This window comes from Entelurus aequoreus, linkage group LG07 (genome assembly GCF_033978785.1).
Source record: "Entelurus aequoreus isolate RoL-2023_Sb linkage group LG07, RoL_Eaeq_v1.1, whole genome shotgun sequence".
In the NCBI taxonomy this organism is placed as follows: Eukaryota; Metazoa; Chordata; class Actinopteri; order Syngnathiformes; family Syngnathidae; genus Entelurus; species Entelurus aequoreus.
Window position 1 is genome coordinate 80,526,282 of NC_084737.1, and position 24,662 is coordinate 80,550,943.

General features: G+C 39.4%; 1 protein-coding gene across 3 annotated transcripts in view; it reads left to right on the plus strand.

The window, feature by feature from the left end:
* LOC133654313 (laminin subunit beta-2-like) overlaps positions 1-23,731 on the plus strand; it is a 134,725-nt gene extending 110,994 nt beyond the window's left edge. For all 3 annotated transcript variants that reach the window (XM_062054609.1, XM_062054611.1, XM_062054610.1), the window contains 8 exons: positions 5,991-6,232; positions 7,973-8,176; positions 8,255-8,399; positions 14,461-14,668; positions 16,318-16,459; positions 18,011-18,187; positions 18,259-18,418; positions 22,379-23,731. In XM_062054609.1, the coding sequence (XP_061910593.1) occupies positions 5,991-6,232; positions 7,973-8,176; positions 8,255-8,399; positions 14,461-14,668; positions 16,318-16,459; positions 18,011-18,187; positions 18,259-18,418; positions 22,379-22,515 (1,415 nt within the window). In that variant the 3' untranslated portion in view covers positions 22,516-23,731. The remainder of the gene's footprint in view (positions 1-5,990; positions 6,233-7,972; positions 8,177-8,254; positions 8,400-14,460; positions 14,669-16,317; positions 16,460-18,010; positions 18,188-18,258; positions 18,419-22,378) is intronic.
* The last annotated feature ends 931 nt before the right edge of the window (positions 23,732-24,662 follow it).

Sequence of the window (24,662 nt, forward strand, 5' to 3'; positions counted from 1 at the left end):
TTTGCACTGTTATACAATTTAATAAATCAGAAACTGATGACATAGTGCTGTATTTTACTTCTTTATCTCTTTTTTTCAACCAAAAATGCTTTGCTCTGATTAGGGGGTACTTGAATTAAAGAAATGTTCACAGGGGGTACATCACTGAAAAAAGGTTGAGAACCACTGCTCTAAGCCATGGGTGTCAGGGGCCACATGGGGGAAAATCTATTCCCAAGTGGGCCGGGACTGGTAAAATCACGGCATGATCATTTGAAAATAAAGATAACTTCAGATTTTTTTTTTTTGTCCAAAAATAGAACAAGCACAATTTTTTGCCGTTCCATAAAAACTTTGGACATTATCTGGAACAAAAACACATAACTATTGAACATATAGGATTGAACTGAATTGATGTTTACGGAGCCCCTAAAGCAGGGGTCACCAACCTTTTTGTAACCAAGAGCTACTTCTTGGGTACTGATTAATGCGAAGGGCTACCAGTTTGATACACACTTAAATAAATTGCCAGATATAGCCAATTTCCTCAATTTACCTTTAACTCTATATTATTATTAATAATTAATGATATTTACACTTAATTGAACGGTTTAAAAGAGGAGAAAACACGAAAAAAATGACAATTAAATTTTGAAACATAGTTTATCTTCAATTTCGACTCTTTAAAACTCAAAATTCAACCGAAAAAAAGAAGAGAAAAACTAGCTAATTCGAATCTTTTTGAAAAAATTAAAAAAATAATTTATGGAACATCATTAGTAATTTTTCCTGATTAAGATTAATTTTAGAATTTTGATGACATGTTTTAAATAGGTTAAAATCCAATCTGCACTTTGTTAGAATATATAACAAATTGGACCAAGCTATATTTCTAACAAAGACAAATCATTATTTCTTCTCGATTTTCCAGAACAAAAATTTTAAATGAAATTCAAAAGACTTTGAAATAAGATTTCAATTTTATTCTACAGATTTTCTAAACTTGCCAGAATAATTTTTTTGAATTTTAATCATAATAAGTTTGAAGAAATATTTCACAAATATTCTTCGTCGAAAAAACTGAAGCTAAAATGAAGAATTAAATTAAAATGTATTTATCATTCTTTACAATAAAAAAAAAAAAATTACTTGAACATTGATTTAAATTGTCAGGAAAGAAGAGGAAGGAATTTAAAAGATAAAAAGGTATATGTGTTTAAAAATCCTAAAATCATTTTTAAGGTTGTATTTTTTCTGTAAAATTGTCTTTCTGAAAGTTATAAGAAGCAAAGTAAAAAAATAAATGAATTTATTTAAACAAGTGAAGACCAAGTCTTTAAAATATTTTCTTGGATTTTCAAATTCTATTTGAGTTTTGTCTCTCATAGAATTAAAAATGTCGAGCAAAGCGAGACCAGCTTGCTAGTAAATAAATACAATTTAAAAAATAGAGGCAGCTCACTGGTAAGTGCTGCTATTTGAGCTATTTTTAGAACAGGCCAGCGGGCTACTCATCTGGTCCTTACGGGCGACCTGGTGCCCGCGGGCACCGCATTGGTGACCCCTGCCCTAAAGGGACATGGGGGGATTGTTTTTTTTAATAATTTTGTATTTTTTTAAAAATTTTTTAGACATGTATCTCATGGGTACAAGAAACATTTTATAAAGTTATAAAAAATAAAAATAAAATAAATAATGCATTTTTATTTTTTTAAATTTTTTTTAGACATGTATCTCGTGCGCGCGAGAAACATTTTATAAAGTTATAAAAAAAATTAAATAATGCATTTTTTTTTATTTTATTTTTGTTAGACATGTATCTCGTGCGCACAAGAAACATTTTATAAAGTTATAAAAAATAAAAATAAATTAAATAATGCATTTTTTTTTTTAGACATGTATCTCGTGCGTGCGAGAAACTTTCTCGTGCGCACCAGAAACATTTTATAAAATTATAAAAAATAAAAAAATTATGCATTTTTATTTATTTATTTTTTTAGACCTGTATGTCGTGCGCACAAGAAACATTTTTTAAAGTACAAAAAAATGTTTAAAAAATTAAATAATGCATTTTTATTTTTTTTTAGATATGTATCTCATGCGCACGAGATAGTTTCTCATGCGCACGAGATATAGGTCTAATAAAAAAAAAAATTAAATTATAAAAAAATCAAAAATCCCCTGTGTCCCTTTAGGGGCTCCGTAGATGTTGGCAATGTAGTCCTTTGTTTATTGTTCATACAGAATTATTTATAGTAAATACAAATCTTTACAAAACTTGTAAAATATTAATAATGCAATATTTCTTAATATCCAACTGCATTTTTGTAGTTTGTGTCTCTTATGCGCACACTCATAGCGACATCTACTATCGGTAACCTTCGTTTAACTCTGATAATTGGTTCCGGGCCGGGTAAATTCATTCCCCATTGTATGGATTATTGATTGTAAATGGAATATTCTTATAGCTAGGGCAGGGGTCAGCGACCCAAAATGTTGAAAGAGCCATATTTCATCAAAAATACCAACAAAAATAATCTGTTTGGAGCCGCAAAAAAATAAAAGCCTTATATATTAGCTATATTAGCCTACTATCAAAGGCTGACGCAAATCTTCATTGACAGAAATGTTGTATTTCAATTTTCATTCTACACATTTTTGCAACATTGGAAATCATTAGTAAAATGGAGGCTTTTCACAGGATGAGAAAACTCCTGGAAATTACTGGCTCAGGATGGCCAAAGGTATAGATGTGTGTGTTCAATTTAGGCTGTTATTCTTCTAATGGATTTATTACAATCTTTGCAAGCTGGGTAACGTTTGCTGTGGTCTGGAACAACCATGAGAAATGCAGCCAATATTACATACAGATAACGTGTCATGAGACAAATGAAATACACAGAGGACATAAGTAAAGGAAGTTAAATGAGCTCAAATAGACCTACAAACGAGGCATAATGATGCAAAATGTGCAGACAGCAAAGTTTGAATACCATGTTAGCATCGATTAGCTTGCGGTCACGGATTGACCAAATATGCCTGATCAGCGCTCCGGCAAATCAATCAAATAAACAAAACTCACCATTGTGCATTCATGCACAGCATACAACGTTTGGTGGACAAAATTAGACAAAGGAGTGGCATAACACAGGTCTTTCTGTGGCAGCATCGGGGAAAGTTGTACATGTAAACAAACTACGACGAGTTCAAGGATCGCTGAAATTAGTAGGACAAAACGGTGCTCTGCAAATACTCTCTTCGGTGAAGCATGTTTCACATAAACATTGGGGTTTCTTCATTTCCCCTCGGGGATTATTAAAGTATTTCTGATTCTGATTTCTAACAATTAGGAAGGTTTGTGTCTCCTACAGAAAATATATTAAAACAAAAAGTATATTTTTTCCTTTGTCTTTTTCCATTTTCCCACATCTCTGAAAGAGGTCCAGGGAGCCACTAGGGCGGCGCTAAAGAGCCGCGGGTTGCTGACCCATGAGCTAGGACAGTGTTCTTCAACCTTCTTTGAGCCCAGACACCTTTTTTTCATTGAAAAAATCCTGAGGCACACCACAAGCAGAAATCATTAAAAAAACGAAACTCAGTCGCTGATATTGACAATAAAAAGTCGTTCTCGCAATTTTTGGATATGACTTTAAAGCATAACCAAGCATGCATCACTATAGCTCTTGTCTCAAAGTAGGTGTACTGTCACCACCTGTCACATCACACCCTGACTTATTTTGAGTTTTTTTGTGTTTTTCTGTGTGTAGTGTTTTAGTCCTTCTCTTGCGCTCCTATTTTGGTGTTTTTTTTCCTGTTTTTTTTGGTATTTTCCTGTTGCAGGTCCATGTCTTCCTTTGAGCGATATTTCCCGCATCTACGGTACTTTGTTTTCGCAATCCAGACTATTTAAGTAGCGCGGACGCTTTCCTTCTTTGTGGGGACTTTGTTGATTGTCATGTCATGTACGGATGTACTTGGTGGACGCTGTCTCTGCTCCACACACTGCAAGTCTTTGCTGTCGTCCAGCATTCTGTTTACTTTGCAGCAAGTTCAGTTTTAGTTCCTGTGACAGTCTCTCACTGTCGGGGTTCCATGGACCACCAAGGACTGACATGACAGGAGCAGTTTTGACTTTGTTTTATTATTTCAATAAAACGTTAGTGCAGGTCGGGTCGCTTTTTCAGCTCGCTGTCGGTCTGCCGGCCACGCCTCCCCACAGTTCCGTTTTGCATTGCCATGCCTAAGCTTCAATGCCTTTTCTTTTTGGTTTAAGCATAAGATACCTTATTACCTGCACGCTGCTTCCCGCTGTCGTCTGCATATTCTGATCACGACATGACGTGTTCCCGACATCTACAAAGCAATTAGCTACCGGCTGCCACCTACTGATATGGAAGAGTATTACACGGTCACTCTGCCGAGCTCTAGACAGCACCGACACTCAACAACGGCACATTATTTACGGATTATAATTACTTGTGTGCAAAAAATATTTTTAACTAGAGATGCCGATAAATGCGTTAAAATGTAATATTGGAAATTATCGGTATCGTTTTTTTTATTATCGGTATCGTTTTTTTTTTTTTTTTTTTTTGGTTTTTTTTAATTAAATCAACATAAAAAACACAAGATACACTTACAATTAGTGCACCAACCCAAAAAACCTCCCTCCCCCATTTACACTCATTCACACAAAAGGGTTGTTTCTTTCTGTTATTAATATTCTGGTTCCTACATTATATATCAATATATATCAATACAGTCTGCAAGGGATACAGTCCGTAAGCACACATGATTGTGCGTGCTGCTGGTCCACTAATAGTACTAACCTTTAACACAGGGGTGTCAAACGTACGGCCCGAGGGCCGGATCAGGCCCGCGAACAGGTTTTATCCGGCCCGCGGGATGAGTTTACTAAATATAAAAATTACCCTGAAATTTTTGAATGAAAAAAACAGCTGTTCTAAATGTGTCCACTGGATGTCACAATAGCAATTATTTGTATATTTGTACAAAATAAACCACATGATGTTAGTACATCAGTCGAGGAAAATGATCAAACTACATAAATAACATAATTTAATTTGATTTTGATATAATTGTTTTATCTTGATAGATTGAAAATTAACACCAATGAGTTGACGGATGAGCAATATCACATAATTTATTCAGAAAATATAAATAACTACAAATAAAGTATATATTCTACTAAACGCAACAGGTAATTGTAAAAAAAAAAAAACATGATTTGTACAATTTCAGAATGTGCTTGTTCTATTTTTTAACAAAAAAAAATTCGGAAATTGTCTTTATTTTTAAGTTACCGTGCCGTGATTTTACCAGTGCGGCCCACTTGGGAGTAGATTTTTCTCCATGTGGCCCCAGAGCTAAAATGGGTTTGACACCCCTGCTTTAACAGTTCATTTGACTAATTGTCGATTTATTACTAGTTTCTATGTAACTGTTTTTATATTGTTTTACTTTCTTTTTTATTCAAGAAAATGTTTTTCATTCATTTATCTTATTTTATTTGATTAATTTTTTTTAAAAGTATCTTATCTTCACCATACCTGGTTGTCCAAATTAGGCATAATAATGTGTTAATTCCACGACTGTATATATCTGTTGATATCGGTATCGGTTGATATCGGTATCGGTAATTAAAGAGTTGGACAATATCGGAATATCGGCAAAAAGCCATTATCGGACATCCCTATTTTTAACCCAATTAGGTGAAATGACATAATCTTCCCAGGGCACACCAGACTGTGTTTCAGTGTGCCGTGGCACAGTGGTTGAAAAACACTGAGATAAGGCATAAAAAAACGTGTTTACGACGAGGGAGGACTGTATTACAAAACTCACTGGACTGCAGTCAGTCCTTTAGCACCTAACGTGTTACGTTAGTAATATTAAAGACCGAAACAGAGCCACAAAGAGCTTGAATGTCTATTTACGTCTTTGGAACGTGTCTATTATTGCAATATCTACTCCCCCCCTTTTTCCTGCAGGCGCGTACGACAGCATTCGCACTTCCTACAACACGTCTCGGCACGCGGAGCGGCGTGCCAACCAGTCCACGGTGACCAGGCCCAGCATGGTCAGCCAGTCGGCGGACACCCGCCGTCGCACGGAACGCATCATTGCAGCCAAGAAGGACGACTTTAACCGCAAACATGGCGGCAACAAGCGTTCGCTGGGAGAGCTCAAGGCCAAAGTCAACAGTCTGGACATGCAGAAGATCAACGAGAAGGTCAGAGCTTGTTCTCTTCAGAAAGTCCTCTGATACATGGCACTGTAATCTCTTAATTATAGACTACAGTTGAACATAAAAATATCAAACCCAAAAGCAGTGAAGTTGTCACGTTGTGTAAATGGTAAATAAAAACAGAATACAATGATTTGCAAATCCTTTTCAACTTATATTTAATTGAATAGACTGCAAGGACAAGATATTTAACGTTCAAACTGGTAAACTTTGTTATTTTTTGCAAATATTAGCTCATTTGGAATGTGATGCCTGCAACATGTTTCAAAGAAGCTGGCACAAGTGGCAAAAAAGACTGAGAAAGTTGAGGAATGCTCATCAAACACTTGTTTGGAACATCCCACAGGTGAACAGGCTAATTGGGAACAGGTGGGTGCCATGATTGGGTATAAAAGTAGATTCCGTGAAATGCTCAGTCGTTCACAAACAAGGACGGGGCGAGGGTCACCACTTTGTGAATAAATGCGTTACCAGTCTAAGAAAAACCTTTCTCAACCAGCTATTGCAAGGAATTTAGGGATTTCCCCATCTACGCTCCGTAAAATCATCAAAGGGTTCAGAGAATCTGGAGAAATCACTGCACGTAAGCAGCTAAGCCCGTGACCTTCCATCCCTCAGGCGGTACTGCATCAAAAACCGACATCAGTGTGTAAAGGATATCACCACAAGGGCTCAGGAACACTTCATAAACCCACTGTCAGTAACTACAGTTGGTCGCTACATCTGTAAGTGCCAGTTAAAACTCTCCTATGCAAGGCGAAAACCGTTTGTCAACAACACCCAGAAACGCCGTCGGCTTCGCTGGGCCTGAGCTCATCTGAGATGGACTGATACAAAGTGGAAAAGTGTTCTGTGGTCTGACGAGTCCACATTTCAAATTGTTTTTGGAAACTGTGGACGTCGTGTCCTCCGGACCAAAGAGGAAAAGAACCATCCGGATTGTTATAGGCGCAAAGTGTAAAAGCCAGCATGTGTGATGGTATGGGGGTGTATTAGTGCCCAAGACATGGGTAACTTACACATCTGTGAAGGCACCATTAATGCTGAAAGGTACATACAGGTTTTGGAGCAACATATGTTGCCATCCAAGCAACGTTACCATGGACGCCCCTGCTTATTTCAGCAAGACAATGCCAAGCCACGTTTTACATCAACGTGGCTTCATGGTAAAAGAGTGCGGGTACTAGACTGGCCTGCCTGTAGTCCAGACCTGTCTCCCATTGAAAATGTGTGGCACCTAAAATAGCAGAAGGGAGACCCCCGGACTGTTGAACAACTTAAGCTGTACATCAAGCAAGAATGGGAAAGAATTCCACCTGAGAAGCTTCAAAAATGTGTCTCCTCACTTCCCAAACCTTTACTGAGTGTTGTTAAAAGGAAAGGCCATGTAACACAGTGGTGAACATGCCCTTTCCCAACTACTTTGGCACGTGTTGCAGCCATGAAATTCTAAGTTAATTATTATTTGCAAAAAAACAAGAAAGTTTATGAGTTTGAACATCAAATATGTTGTCTTTGTGGTGCATTCAACTGAATATGGCTTGAAAAGGATTTGCAAATCATTGTATTCCGTTTATATTTACATCTAACACAATTTCCCAACTCATATGGAAACGGGGTTTGTACAATTACTTTACTTATTGGATTCTAATCCATACACAATGAGTTATTTTCTTTAGTGCACGCATCATTGTGAAATACAGTACACACGTGTCCCTTAAAAAGGTGTGCGGCGCTGCCGGTGACGCTCCCTGCGAGGAGAGCCCCTGCGGCGGCGCGGGTTGCCGCGACGACGAGGGAAACCGACACTGCGGAGGCCTGAACTGTAACGGTGCCGTGTCGTCGGCCGATAACGCGGTGGAGAGAGCCAAACATGCCGAGAAGCAGCTCAACAAAGCCATGGGGGAAGTGGAGGGGCTCTTCACCAAGGTACGGGGACGCCCGGGTGTGCCTCAGGGATGATGAGACATTAGCGGGTGGTTTGACGTTGTTGTCGTCCGGTGCCAGGTGGCGGAGGCCAAGACAAAAGCAGAGGAGGCCAAAGGTCAAGCTCAAGCCGCTCTGGACAAAGCTAAAGCCACCAAAAACAAAGTGGAGCGCTCCAACAATGACCTGCGAGACCTCATCAAGCAGATCAGGGACTTCCTCATGCGTGAGTTCCGTTTACTCGACAGTGCTCCTTATAACCCGGTGCGTCTCATGTACGGAATCATTCCGGTTGTGCTTACCGACCTCCAAGCAATTTTATTTGGTACATGTCACAAAAAGGTCGGGAACATAATAGTGAGAGTCAAGTCCATAGTGGATCTAACATAATAGTGAGAGTCAAGTCCATAGTGGATCTAACATAATAGTGAGAGTCCAGTCCATAGTGGATCTAACATAATAGTGAGAGTCCAGTCCATAGTGGATCTAACATAATAGTGAGAGTCCAGTCCATAGTGGATCTAACATAATAGTGAGAGTCCAGTCCATAGTGGATCTAACATAATAGTGAGAGTCCAGTCCATAGTGGATCTAACATAATAGTGAGAGTCCAGTCCATAGTGGATCTAACATAATAGTGAGAGTCCAGTCCATAGTGGATCTAACATAATAGTGAGAGTCCAGTCCATAGTGGATCTAACATAATAGTGAGAGTCCAGTCCATAGTGGATCTAACATAATAGTGAGAGTCCAGTCCATAGTGGATCTAACATAATAGTGTGAGAGTCCAGTCCATAGTGGATCTAACATAATAGTGAGAGTCCAGTCCATAGTGGATCTAACATAATAGTGAGAGTCCAGTCCATAGTGGATCTAACATAATAGTGAGAGTCCAGTCCATAGTGGATCTAACATAATAGTGAGAGTCCAGTCCATAGTGGATCTAACATAATAGTGTGAGAGTCCAGTCCATAGTGGATCTAACATAATCGTGAGAGTCCAGTCCATAGTGGATCTAACATAATCGTGAGAGTCCAGTCCATAGTGGATCTAACATAATAGTGTGAGAGTCCAGTCCATAGTGGATCTAACATAATCGTGAGAGTCCAGTCCATAGTGGATCTAACATAATAGTGAGAGTCCAGTCCATAGTGGATCTAACATAATAGTGTGAGAGTCCAGTCCATAGTGGATCTAACATAATCGTGAGAGTCCAGTCCATAGTGGATCTAACATAATAGTGAGAGTCCAGTCCATAGTGGATCTAACATAATAGTGTGAGAGTCCAGTCCATAGTGGATCTAACATAATAGTGTGAGAGTCCAGTCCATAGTGGATCTAACATAATAGTGAGAGTCCAGTCCATAGTGGATCTAACATAATCGTGAGAGTCCAGTCCATAGTGGATCTAACATTATAGTGTGAGAGTCCAGTCCATAGTGGATCTAACATAATAGTGAGAGAGTCCAGTCCATAGTGGATCTAACATAATAGTGAGAGTCCAGTCCATAGTGGATCTTTTTTTAATTTCTTGTGCGGCCCGGTACCAATCGGTCCGCGGTGGTTGGGGACCACTGATGTAGACCACAAGGAAGTCCTTTACATTTAGAAAAACATCATAATAATATGACTCCTTTAATGCGCCCTATAATCCGGTGCGCCTTTTGTATGAAAATAGGCCTGACTAGACCCGCTCATCGGCAGGGCGCCTTAAAATCCGGTGCGCCCTAGGGTCCGGAAAATCCGGTACTTTGTTTTGCTCAAGCAAATGTATGTAATAAAAGGGAACAAGGTAGTAGTTTGAATATTGTGTTGACATTGTTAAACTGTCAATAGCACTCACCATAAATACATGGAAAAATGTCCAGTTCATACATGTGATCTGTATCTGGCTGATCTCACTCAGAATCCCCAGCATAAAACCCTGATTGGAACATTCCTCGATCCTGCACCATCCTCTCAGTCTGTGAGCATGAAGTGATGAAGCCGAATGAGAGGATGAGAGGCGAGACGTTTTCTGAGACGATCTGAACTGCCCAGTTGCAACGGTTCAATGCCCTAACAATACAACAGGAAGCCTTTTTAATCCCTTGTAGAGATGGCCGATAATATCGGACTGCCGATATTATAGGCCGATAAATGCTTTAAAATGTAATATCACAAATTATCGGTATCGGTTTCAAAAAGTAAAATGTATGACTTTTTAAAACGCCGCTGTGTACACGGACGTAGGGAGAAGTACAGAGCGCCAATAAACCTTAAAGGCACTGCCTTTGCGTGCCGGCCCAGTCACATAATATCTACGGCTTTTACACACACACAAGTGAATGCAAGGCATACTTGGTCAACAGCCATACAGGTCACACTGAGGGTGGACGTATAAACAACTTTAACACTGTTACAAATATGCGCCACACTGTGAACCCACACCAAACAAGAATGACAAAACACATTTGGGTAGAACATCCGCACCGTAACACAACATAAACACAACAGAACAAATACCCAGAACCCCTTGCAGCACTAACTCTTCCGAGACGCTGCACTATACACCCCTCGCTACCCCCTACCCCCCCACATCTCAACCCCGCCCACCGCAACCTCCTCATGCTCTCTCAGGGAGAGCATGTCCCAAATTCCAAGCTGCTGTTTTGAGGCATGTTAAAAAAAAATAATGCACTTTGTGACTTCAATAATAAAAATATGGCAGTGCCATGTTGGCATTTTTTTCCCCCATAACTTGAGTTGATTTATTTAGGAAAACCTTGTTACATTGTTTAATGCAGGGCTGTCCAAACTTTTTCCACTGAGGGCCGCACACTGAAAAATCAAAGCAAGTGGGGGGCCATTTTGATATTTTTTTATTTTAAAAACCAATACAATAAATATATATAAAATATATACATTTAGGCCTCCACTCAGGCTTGATCCCGGTGAACCCAAATGGTTTTGGTCAAAAAAAAATATAAAGAATGTGTCATTATTTAGTATTATTATTATTATTATTATTATTATTATTATTATTCAAAGTTTAAATCTCTAGATCAACATTAGGTCTATCTGTCAATATAACGTTTTTAAACATTTAAGTTGTGTGCCCTTTTTGTCAAAGAAAACCCTTTTTTTTTGGAAAAAAATAAAATATGCAATATTTTCCCCCGATTAAATTTTAAAGTGGAATATTTGAGATTATATAATAATTGGAGCCTTAAAATGGTCAATAACTCATAACACCATTGATTTCAATTAATTTTTATTTTTTGAGCAATGACACACAAAAAACAAAATCCCACTAAAATTATTGGGGAACCAAAAGGGTCCTACTCATTAAATTGTTAAAAAATATATTTTACATTTTTTTACTGTTAACTTTTCACATAAAAATCTCGAGATCATCTTCGGATCTATCCGTCAATTATAAGTTTTATTGTTGTTTGTGTTTTTTGTTTGTTTGTTTCAGGTCCTTCTTTAAAAAAAACAAAAAAAAACAGCTCAGTTTTTTATATGGCAAACACAAAACATGCAACATTTTCCCCAAAGAATATCTCAAAGTGGAATATTTAATGTGACGTAATTGGAGCCTTGAATAGGTCAATAATTCATAATTATGTTGATTTTGATTCATTATTATGTAGGGATGATGTTTGATAAGAAATTATCGAGTTCGAGCCTATTATCGAATCCTCTTATCGAACCGATTCCTTATCGATTCTCTTATGGAGTCCAGATAGGTTGTTGTATATGGGAAAAAAAAACACACAATATTTGTTTTAACAAAAGTTCACTTTTATTATATAAGAAAACTATTTAATCTAATAAATAAATAAATATTGACTGTTAAACCCCTAAAAAAATAATATAAAATAAATAAATATTGACTGTTGTTACCCAAAGTATATTAAGTGGGATTTTTCATAAAAACAAATATATACAGTAACACAAAAACAACCTGTCTCTGTGATCACTATAGGTGTATAAATAATAATATAGTGTTGAATAAAATCAGTCCCTTTGGCACAAAACTGAAAATAATACAGCTCTCCAAAAAGTGCACTTCTGCTGCTATTTGACATAACTGTTTGTTATGATGCTTTGACATTTTTACACTTTATTTCTTTATTGAAAGAAAATTCTATGAAGAGAAAAGTTGTTTGCAAATGTGGTTACAATGCTAAAAAATGAAAAGTTCAAGCTAAAAAAATAAATACACTTTATTGCGTTAACATTCTTTATAGGGGGAAAGATGTTATGAGCTGCCAGGGAATATAACAACTACACTACCCAGCATGCAACGGGAGTGACGAGCATGCGCGGTAGCCCCGAAAAGTGTTGTTGCATGTCGTCACCTGGTTAGGTTACGAGCACGCTGTGAAAGTAAACGTCAAGAACTCCGCCAACACGCCTCGTCTGCATTATTTATAATTAGACAGACAACACATCTACAGTGTGATTTTGTTTTGTTTACATTTAAAGAAAAACAATAGTTCAAAAAGATGTCATATATGTATGTGCTGCGGTTGTTTTAAGAACGTTGCGACAGCTGCCGTAAAGGAGGTGCGTTGCTAGCCTGGTTGCTATGTTTCCGGTTGGTCGTAAAAGTGTTGGTCATGTGTTTGTACCCTGCTCAAATCTCTCAGTAAAGTTATTCATTGGATTATACCTTTTGTTTTGAACTTTATTACACCTTGGAGCGCTTTTTCCCGTCCATTTTTTTCCTGCTTTCCCTATCTGCGCCTAATGACTGAGCTACGTGACGTCATTTCTTGTGATGTCACACGGGGCATTTCTGGTCGGGACGGGATTCGTTCCGAGGGATTCGAATAAAGAACAGACTCTTTTTCTTTACTATAGTGGTCTCGACAGGGCCGGCCCGTGGCATAGGCCGTATAGGCAAATGCTAAGGGCGCCGTCCATCAGGGGGCGCCACGCCAGTGCCACAAATGTTGGAGAAAAAAAAAAAAAAAGTTGGTACTATTGTTTCTAAATACAAAAAATAATCCCACGTTAATTAAAATGCAAAGTAAAGCCTATTTAATAGAAATATTATTTGTTACAACATTACGCCCCCCCCCCCCCTTCAACACAAGATGTCAAAACGGCCAAAACTGTCAGGTGCCCAGGGAAGAAAAAAGAGAAAAGCAGAGGAGAAACGAGAAAAAGACAGAGGTAGCAGGGAGGTAACGTTAGCCTACATGAAATTATTTGTCTGTTACAGAATGTGATAGTAATGTGTGGCTTTTTTAGCATTAAGCTAATGTTCCATGATTCAGCAATTGCTAATCAATAAATAGCTAGTTCTGTTTTAACGTCGGGTTAATATTGTGGAGGGGGCTAAATTGTTATGGAAAATAATAATGTAACGTTAGGTAATTACAGTACTCCCACCTTACATTCCTCAGGGACATTTGTATTAGATCTTTTAAGCAGGTGTTTTTTGTTTACATTGTTATTGCCTTCTGGTTAGCTAATGTTTGCCCTGCAGGTAATAGTCACTTTTCCACCCCTTTATATATTAGATATAGTTGTAAGCCTAGTTGTTAAAGTGCACATCATTAATGTTAATTAAGCAATATCACATGAGAGGGAATGCTGTTTTTTAATTTGAGCACTGCTGTGATTCGGTTACAGATCATCATAACATAACATTCTCATATAATATGTTAATTTGCTTTCTTTAAGTAAAAAAAAGGTCAAAGACAAAGCTATTCGGTTTCTTGTGAGTATACACACTTCACTGCCGATGTGGGGGGGCGCCACCTAAAATCTTGCCTAGGGCGCCAGATTGGTTAGGGCCAGGCCTGGGTCTCGATAACGGGTACCGGTTCTCAAAAAGGGATTTGAGTCCGAGGACTCGGTTCTTTTCTTATCGAACAACCGGGAAAACCGGTTTCGAGTATCATCCCTATTATTATGTTTTAAAGAAAGAAACAGCCTGCATGGCAGCTTTGTGTTATTAGAGTAAACATTGCAACATGTTCTTGTTACATTTCACCTGTTTGCTCTTTTATACCACTTTTTATGTTTTAAAATTTTTTTAATCATATTTTTAGAATGTGCCGTGGGGCCGTTAAAAAATGACCTGCGGGCCGCACTTTGGACACCCCTGGTTTAATGCATCCAGCGGGGCATCACAACAAAATTAGGCATAATAATGTGTTAATTCCATGACTGTATATATCGGTATCGGTTGATATCGGAATCGGTAATTAAGAGTCGGACAATATTGGAATATCGGATATCAGCATTATCGGACATCTCTAATCCCTTGCCCCGTGTCTGTGTTTTAGAGGAAGGGGCGGACCCCGACCACATTGAGGCCGTGGCAAACCGCGTGTTGGAGCTGTCCATCCCCGCCTCCCCGCTCCAGATCAAACACCTCGCCGACGAGATCAAGGAGCGCGTCCGCAGCCTCTCCAACGTGGACGCCATCCTGGCGCAGACGCAGGAGGACGTGCGCAAGGCGGAAAAGCTGCTGCTGGATGCCAAGCGGGCAAGGTATCGACTTATTGCTCAGTCACTCCCAACTTCTTGTAAGACATCGTATTTGAAATCTGTTGCAGAAGGTAACAAAACGTAATAAGAACAAATGTCACCCCTGAGGAAACACTAATATTAACTCCACCGCCAGTGTGCTGGAGCGTATCACAGCTGACTGTTTGGTTAGCGCTTTGCACGGCCATCAGTGTGTGAATGTGTGTGTGAATGTGGAAATAGTGTCAAAGTGCTTTTTCGGACTATAAGTCGCTCCGAAGTATAAGTCGAACCGGCCGAAAATGCATAGTAAAAAAGGAAAAAAACATATATAAGTCGCACTGGAGTATGAGCAGTGTTGGGACTAACGCGTTACTAAGTAACGCGTTACTGTAACGCCGTTAAGGCCTACTGAAATGATTTTTTTTTATTTAAACGGGAATAGCCGATCCATTCTATGTGTCATACTTGATCATGTCGCGATATTGCCATATTTTTGCTGAAAGGATTTAGTAGAGAAAATCGACGATAAAGTTCGCAACTTTTGCTCGCTGATAAAAAAAAAGCCTTGCCTGTAGCGGAAGTAGCGTGACGTCACAGGAGCTAGTATTCCTCACAATTCCCCGTTGTTTACAATGGAGCGAGAGAGATTCGGACCGAGAAAGTGACGATTACCCCATTAATTTGAGCGAGGATGAAAGATTCGTAGATGAGGAACGTTACAGTGAAGGACTTGAGAGGCAGTGATGGACGTATCTTTTTTCGCTCTGACCGTAACTTAGGTACAAGCTGGCTCATTGGATTCCACACTCTCCTTTTTCTATTGTGGATCACGGATTTGTATTTTAAACCACCTCGGATACTATATCCTCTTGAAAATGAGAGTCGAGCACGCGAAATGGACATTTAAAGTGACTTTTATCTCCACGACAATACATCGGTGACACACTTAGCTACTGAGCTAACGTGATAGCATCGTTCTCAAATGAAGATAGAAACAAAAGAAATAAACCCCTGACTGGAAGGATAGACAGAAGACCAACAATACTATTAAACCATGGACATGTAACTACACGGTTAAAAATTCTCAACCTGGTAAGGCTTAAAAATGCTGTTGCTAACGACGCTAAGGCTAATTTAGCAACTTAGCAACCGGACCTCACAGAACTATGATAAAACATTAGCGCTCCACCTACGCCAGCCAGCCCTCATCTTCCCATCAACAGCCGTGCTCACCTGCGTTCCAGCGATCGACGGCGCGACGAAGGACTTCATCCGTGGGTTTGGCGGCAAGCATCGGCTAGGCGTAGTAAGTAGTCCTTGTTGTGTTGCTGTAAGTATTGTACTTAGCAGCTAATACACCGATCGATCCCACCTACAACGTTCTTCTTTGCAGCCTCCATTGTTCATTAAACAAATTGCAAAAGATTCACCAACACAGATGTCCAGAATACTGTGGAATTTTGTCGAAGAAAACAAGAGGCTTTTCTATCGGGTCCGATGGGGTACAACCACTTCCGTGGATTTTGTGACGTCACGCGCATAAATCATATCAGTAGGCCTTTAAGTTTTCACGTGTTTTTATATACACGCAAACCTTTAGCAGACGATGCCCACAGCATACTGGTTGTTGAATGACCCTCTCTTAATGGAACCACCTTTGTGTTGTTCAGGCATCAAGCTGAAGGCGTGAAGACCACCACAGAGACGGTGAAGCAGGCCTTGGTGGACGCCAAGACTGCTCAGACATCTGCAGAGAAGGCCATCGCCAGAGCCAGAGCTGATATTGATGACACCGAGACCCGCCTGGCTCAGGTCAATATGTACAATAGCATGTTCCACACACACATACGGCCTATACATACTGTATATATGAGCACATATTATTATAATAATCCATCCATCCATTAACTCCTACCTTGTTTACTTTAGCGACAACCTTCTTAAGGTTTTTTAATCAATCAGAAATATTAACTATCCATCCATCCATCATCCATCTTCTTCCGCTTATCTGAGGTCGGGTCGCGGGGGCAGCAGCCTAAGCAGGGAAGCCCAGACTTCCCTCTCCCCAGCCACTTGGTCCAGCTCCTCCCGGGGGATCCCAAGGCGTTCCCAGGCCAGCCGGGAGACATAGTCTTCCCAACGTGTCCTGGGTCTTCCCCGTGGCCTCCTACCGGTCGGACGTGCCCTAAACACCTCCCTAGGGAGGCGTTCGGGTGGCATCCTGACCAGATGCCCGAACCACCTCATCTGGCTCCTCTCCATGTGGAGGAGCAGCGGCTTTACTTTGAGCTCCCCCCGGATGACAGAGCTTCTCACCCTATCTCTAAGGGAGAGCCCCGCCACCCGGCGGAGGAAACTCATTTCGGCCGCTTGTACCCGTGATCTTGTCCTTTCCGACATGACCCAAAGCTCATGACCATAGGTGAGGATGGGTACGTAGATCGACCGGTAAATTGAGAGTTTTGCCTTCCGGCTCAGCTCCTTCTTCACCGCAACAGATCGATACAGCGTCCGCATTACTGAAGACGCCGCACCGATCCGCCTGTCGATCTCACGATCCACTCTTCCCTCACTCGTGAACAAGACTCCTAGATACTTGAACTCCTCCACTTGGGGCAAGATCTCCTCCCCAACCCGGAGATGGCATTACACCCTTTTCCGGGCGAGAACCATGGACTCTGACTTGGAGGTGCTGATTCCCATCCCAGTCGCTTCACACTCAGCTGCGAACCGATCCAGTGAGAGCTGAAGATCCTGGCCAGATGAAGCCATCAGGACCACATCATCTGCAAATAGCAGAGACCTAATCCTGCAGCCACCAAACCAGATCCTCTCAACGCCTTGACTGCGCCTAGAAGTTCTGTCCATAAAAGTTATGAACAGAATGGGTGACAAAGGGCAGCCTTGGCGGAGTCCAACCCTCACTGGAAACGGGTCCGACTTACTGCCGGCTATGCGGACCAAACTCTGGCACTGATCATACAGGGAGCGGACCGCCACAATCAGACAGTCCGATACCCCATACTCTCTGAGCACTCCCCACAGGACTTCCCGAGGGACACGGTCGAATGCCTTCTCCAAGTCCACAAAACACATGTAGACTGGTTGGGCAAACTCCCATGCACCCTCAAGGACCCTGCAGAGAGTATAGAGCTGGTCCACAGTTCCACGACCAGGACGAAAACCACACTGTTCCTCCTGAATCCGAGGTTGGACTATCCGGCGTAGCCTCCTCTCCAGCACACTTGAATAGACCTTACCGGGAAGGCTGAGGAGTGTGATCCCACGATAGTTAGAACACACCCTCCGGTTCCCCTTCTTAAAGAGAGGAACCACCATCATTTGTATTTTTCATCTCCTCAGATTGAGTCGGAGACGTCAAACGGCGAGCGGGAACTGAGCGAGGCCGTGGAGCGTCTGGGCACGCTGGGCCGAGAGATCGGCGTGCTGAAGACCAAACGCGCCAACAACAGCATGGCGGCAGCCCGGGCCGAAGAGACAGCCACCATGGCCAGAGACAAGGCCAACGAAGCCAAGCAGGTGATTGTTGCGTGTTTGCAGGCCATGGCAGTGTGGTAACTTTGCCACTCAGACCCTCTTTGGATGCTCAGATCCTCGACGGGCAGCTGACAGATAAGTACCATGAGGTGAAGCAGCGGGTCAACACCAAGGCCAAAGCTGTACAAGAAGCCAAAACCAAGGCGGAGATGTTGCGGGACGAAGCAAAGCAGCTACTGCAGGACGCCCAGAACAAGCTCAAGAGACTAGCAGGTACAGAAATACATGTTTTGCATGCTATTGAGTATATTTGAAACGTTATTATATAATAATGCAACAAATATAATACTATCATTAATTTCAAACTTTTTAAAATTAAGAAAAAAAATGTAAGTTACACCAAAGCAAGTTATTTATCAAATTGTACACTGTAGAAATTACAATAGATTTTACAGTAAAAAAAACTATAGTACCATTTTTCCATTTGTGCTGTAAAAACCACTGTACATTTTACGGTGAAGTTCAATCAATCAATCAATCAATCAATCAATGTTTACTTATTTAGCCCTAAATCACAAGTGTCTCAAAGGGCTTAACAATGGGAAACCTTGGAGGGGACCGCAGATGTGGGGACCCCCCACCCCCTGGGCGACCGGTACAATGGATGTCGAGTGGATCTAGCATAATATTGTGAGAGTCCAGTCCATAGTGGATCTAGCATAATATTGTGAGAGTCCAGTCCATAGTGGATCTAGCATAATATTGTGAGAGTCCAGTCCATAGTGGATCTAGCATAATATTGTGAGAGTCCAGTCCATAGTGGATCTAACATAATAGTGTGAGAGTCCAGTCCATAGTGGATCTAACATAATAGTGTGAGAGTCCAGTCCATAGTGGATCTAACATAATAGTGTGAGAGTCCAGTCCATAGTGGATCTAGCATAATAGTGAGAGAGTCCAGTCCATAGTGGATCTAACATAATAGTGAGAGTCCAGTCCATAGTGGATCTAACATAATAGTGAGAGAGTCCAGTCCATAGTGGATCTAGCATAATAGTGTGAGAGTCCAGTCCATAGTGGATCTAACATAATAGTGAGAGTCCAGTCCATAGTGGATCTAACATAATAGTGAGAGAGTCCAGTCCATAGTGGATCTAACATAATAGTGTGAGAGTCCAGTCCATAGTGGATCTAACATAATAGTGTGAGAGTCCAGTTCATAAGTTGTGGCGACTCAGCTGCCAGTTTTTTTGTTTTTTTTAACTGAAAAATAGATTTTTTTTCCCCACGTATGTAATACAAATATAATAATCAAATGCACAGCAATTAATTTCATAATATCATAAGGGGAATTCTTATACATTTATATTCATAATTTATATACGGTTACAAGCAGCCCTCTTAGGGCAGCCATAACTGCAATGTGGCCCTCGGTGTAACCGTGTTCCACACCCCTGCTCGACTGTGTTACTTTTGCTATTAAAATGGGTGGAGCAGGACCGAGATATCATATATATAAAATATATTTAGGGAGTGCAGGGCTCTAGTGTTTTAGAGATCCTCTTCAATAACTTTATTAAAAGTGGTTTCAAGACAAATTCAAAGATGTTATCCTTTATACTTTATATTTTAGTCGAGGGACTTTCCGTGTAATAATTCTAAAATGTTGAGGAATTTAGTTGACTAAAACTCAAAGACATTTTCTTCAAAAGACTATGACAAAAACTCACTGCTTTCAAAAATTACACTGGTAGCCTCAGAGGCTTGAGTTTGACACCTGTGCTCTACAGCAGTGGTCCCCAACCACCGGGCCGCGGACCGATTGGTACCGGGCCGCACAAGAAATTAAAAAAATAAAAAATAAAAATACAAATATTTTTTTATTTTATTTTATGAAATCAACATAAAAAACACAATATATACATTATATATCAATATAGATAAATACAGTCTGCAGGGATACAGTCCGTAAGCACACATGATTGTATTTATTTATGTAAAAAAAATAAAATTTTAAAAAAAAATTTTTAAAAAAAATTAAAATACCATGTTAACCAGGGGTCTCTGACACACGCACCGGCACGCATCTCGATATGGAGATTTAATGTTAGTGCGGCCCGCGACTTTCAATTGAATGCCGCTTGATAGCGTCTTTCTTGCCAACCGTCTCAATTTTACGGGAGACTCCCAAATTTCAGGACGTGCTGGCCTGGCACTGCTTTTAGCGCCCTCTACAGCCTGCCCAAACAGCGTACCTGCTTGGCCACATGTAGAATGCAGCTTCAGCTTGCTCACGTAAGTGCCAGCAAGGCATACTTGTTCAACAGCCACACAGCTTACACTGACGGTAGTCGTACAAAAACAACTTTAACACTGTTACGTTACAAATAAGCGCCACACTTTGAACCCACACCAAAAAAAAATGACAAACACATTTCTGGAGAACATCTGCACTGTAACACAACATAAACACAACACAACAAATACCCAGAATCCCATGCAGCCCTAACTCTTCCGCTCAACCGACGCACGGAGGGGGGGGGGTTGATGTGTGGGGGGGTTTGGTGGTAGCGGGGGTGTATAATGTAGACCGGAAGAGTTAGGGCTGCATGGGATTCTGGGTATTTGTTGTGTTGTGTTACGGTGCGGATGTTCTCCAGAAATGTTTTTGTCATTCTTTTTTGGTGTGGGTTCACAGTGTGGCGCATATTTGTAACGTAACCGTGTTAAAGTTGTTTTTGTACGACTACCGTCAGTGTAAGCTGTGTGGCTGTTGAACAAGTATGCTTTGCTGTCTCCTACGTGTGCAAGTAAAAGCAACATATGACATGTGGCCGGGCTGGCACGCTGTTTGTTAATGCTATAGAGGACAATTAATGCAGTGCCATTAGGGCGCGCCCTTTATTAAGTCATTAGAGTGAAAATAGGATAATAATTGCCCTGGGAGATTTCCTGGGAAAATCGGGGGGGTCGTTAAGTATACTGGGAAAACTGGGAGGGTCGGCAAGTATGCAGCTGAGCCGCATCAGAGTGGTCAAAGAGCCGCGGGTTGCCGACCCCTGAGCTAAACAGACTCAACAACTCCACGGGGACTATTTGGTGGATTTACGAAAATGAAACAACACAAAAAGAATGCTATAATAAGGCAATAATACTAACACAGACACTCGTAAACTTGTTAGCATATTCGCTAATGCTTACAACGCTAGCTTGATTACATTACGATAGCACATGCAAACATGCATTAAAAAAACTCCAACAGACATCGCACATAAGACTTGTTTAGTAAGCATAAATTGTTTGTTTTATTGTAAAACTTACAAACATTGAAATCCTTTCGAGCGGAACGCAACAGACGGAGAGTGGACAAAACGGGATATACTTCCGGTTCGAGGCACAAAAGCAGGAAGTGCATTTGACACCTGCAGTGAGTGAAGCACGATGCTATCAGGTTAGCTCCGTAGCTAAAGAGCTTAACCGATGTATTGTCGTGGAGATAAAAGTCACTGTGAATGTCCATTTCCCGTTCTCGATTCTCATTTTCAAGAGGATATAGTATCCGAGGTGGTTTAAAATACAAATCCGTGATCCACAATAGAAAAAGGAGAAAGTGTGGAATCCAATGAACCCTTGTACCTAAGTTACGGTCAGAGCGAAAAAATATATGTCCTGCACTGCACGTTAGTCCTTCACTTTCACGTTCCTCATCCACGAATCTTTCATCCTGGACTCGTCCAAAAGATAGCCCCGTAGCGCAAAGAATAACACACCTTTTCAGTTGAAAACAATTTTTGGAATACAAAACATTATGGCCGTTAGCTGCACCGTTTTCTAAGCCGCAGGGTTCAAAGCATAGGAAAAAAAGTAGCGGCTTAGAGTCCGAAAAATACGGTAATTTTTCCAAAGGTTGAATAAAAAAATTTTTAAATAAATTGTAGGGTTACAGCAATATTATCTTTGTTGAAGTCCGTGTGAAAGTCCCTATGTGAATAAATGCAACTTTTATGGCTCCAACATGGCTATTTTGCGGCATTTTTTAAAAATATTTTATTTAATTTTTTTTAATTTTTTTTTGCTCTATGCTTTTTAACCTGTAAAGCACTTTGGTCCAATTTAAAAACTGTTGTAAACGTGCTATAAAAATACAATTGCCTTGCCTTGCTTCTGTGTGAAAACACAATATATGAAAAAGTGTGCAGGTTACTAAGCGTGGCCAATGTTTTGTTCCCGCAGAACTGGAGAAAAACTACGAGGATAACCAGAGAAGGCTTGAAGGGAAAGCTCGTCAGCTGGATGGCCTGGAAGACAAGATGAAAGCCATCCTCAATGACATCAACAAACAGATCCAGATCTATAACACGTGCCAGTAGTTGTCCTTGTACTGTCACTGGTGGGAAATACTGTACTGGGGACAACTGAACGTGTGCAAGTTGTATTGCTGTTCAGTGGAATTGTATGGTTGTAAATGTGTGTACTGTACTATCAAAAATGTGTGTATAATTTAATTTACGGATGTCAATGTATGTCCAAATATATGTTCAAAAATAATGCAAAGAAACCATTGTTACATTAATATTATTCCGTTATTTATGTTAGTTATTAAGAGACAACGAAGAGACCAGGTTGAGTTTTGCTAACAAAGCTATGCCAAAGAAGCGAAATAAGCTAGAAATAAATAAATCAATATTTTTCACCTCGCTGGAGTTGTCTACAATATGAATGACTATGAGTGCCGCATTGAAAGGAAAATATATTACTAGAATAGTATAAAGTTCAACAATTACAAGAATAATGTAGTCATTTTACAAGATTTACATTTTATATATAAATATTTTCAAAATACATAGTTGTTCTATTGACATTATTGCTTTATATTAGAGATGTCCGATAATATCGGCAGACCGATAAATGCGTTAAAATGTAATATCGGAAATTATCTGTATCGTTTTTTTTTAATCAGTATCGTTTTTTTTGTTGGTTTTTTTTGTTTTTTTTTATTAAATCCACATAAAAAACACAAGATACACTTACAATTAGTGCACCAACCCAAAAAACCTCCCTCCCCCATTTACACTCATTCACACAAAAGGGTTGTTTCTTTCTGTTATTAATATTCTGGTTCCGACATTATATATCAATATATATCAATAGTCTGCAAGGGATACAGTCCGTAAGCACACATGATTGTGCGTGCTGCTGCTCCACTAATAATACTAACCTTTAACAGTTAATTTTACAAATTTTCATTAATAACTAGTTTCTATGTAACTGTTTTTATATTGTTGTACTTTCTTTTTTATTCAAGAAAATGTTTTTAATTTATTTATCTTATTTTATTTGATTCATTTTTTTAAAAAGTACCTTATCTTCACCATACCTGGTTGTCCAAATTAGGCATAATAATGTGTTAATTCCACGACTGTATGTATCGGTATCGTTTTTTTTATTATCGGTATCGGTTTTTTTTAATTTTTTTTTTATTTTTTTATTTTTTTATGAAATCCACATAAAAAACACAAGATACACTTACAATTAGTGCACCAACCCAAAAAACCTCCCTCCCCCCATTTACACTCATTCACACAAAAGGGTTGTTTCTTTCTGTTATTAATATTCTGGTTCCTACATTATATATCAATATATATCAATAGTCTGCAAGGGATACAGTCCGTAAGCACACATGATTGTGCGTGCTGCTGCTCCACTAATAATACTAACCTTTAACAGTTAATTTTACAAATTTTCATTAATAACTAGTTTCTATGTAACTGTTTTTATATTGTTGTACTTTCTTTTTTATTCAAGAAAATGTTTTTAATTTATTTATCTTATTTTATTTGATTCATTTTTTTAAAAAGTACCTTATCTTCACTATACCTGGTTGTCCAAATTAGGCATAATAATGTGTTAATTCCACGACTGTATGTATCGGTATCGTTTTTTTTATTATCGGTATCGGTTTTTTTTAATTTTTTTTTTATTTTTTTATTTTTTTATGAAATCCACATAAAAAACACAAGATACACTTACAATTAGTGCACCAACCCAAAAAACCTCCCTCCCCCCATTTACACTCATTCACACAAAAGGGTTGTTTCTTTCTGTTATTAATATTCTGCTTCCTACATTATATATCAATATATATCAATACAGTCTGCAAGGGATACAGTCTGTAAGCACACATGATTGTGCGTGCTGCTGCTCCACTAATAATACTAACATTTAACAGTTAATTTTACACATTTTCATTAATTACTAGTTTCTATGTAACTGTTTTTTTATTGTTTTACTTTCTTTTTTATTCAAGAAAATGTTTTTAATTTATTTATCTTATTTTATTTAAATTCATTTTTTTTTAAAGTACCTTATCTTCACCATACCTGGTTGTCCAAATTAGGCATAATAATGTGTTAATTCCACGACTGTATATATCGGTTGATATCTGTATCGGTAATTAAAGAGTTGGACAATATCGGCATATCGGATATCGGCAAAAAGCCATTATCGGACATCCCTA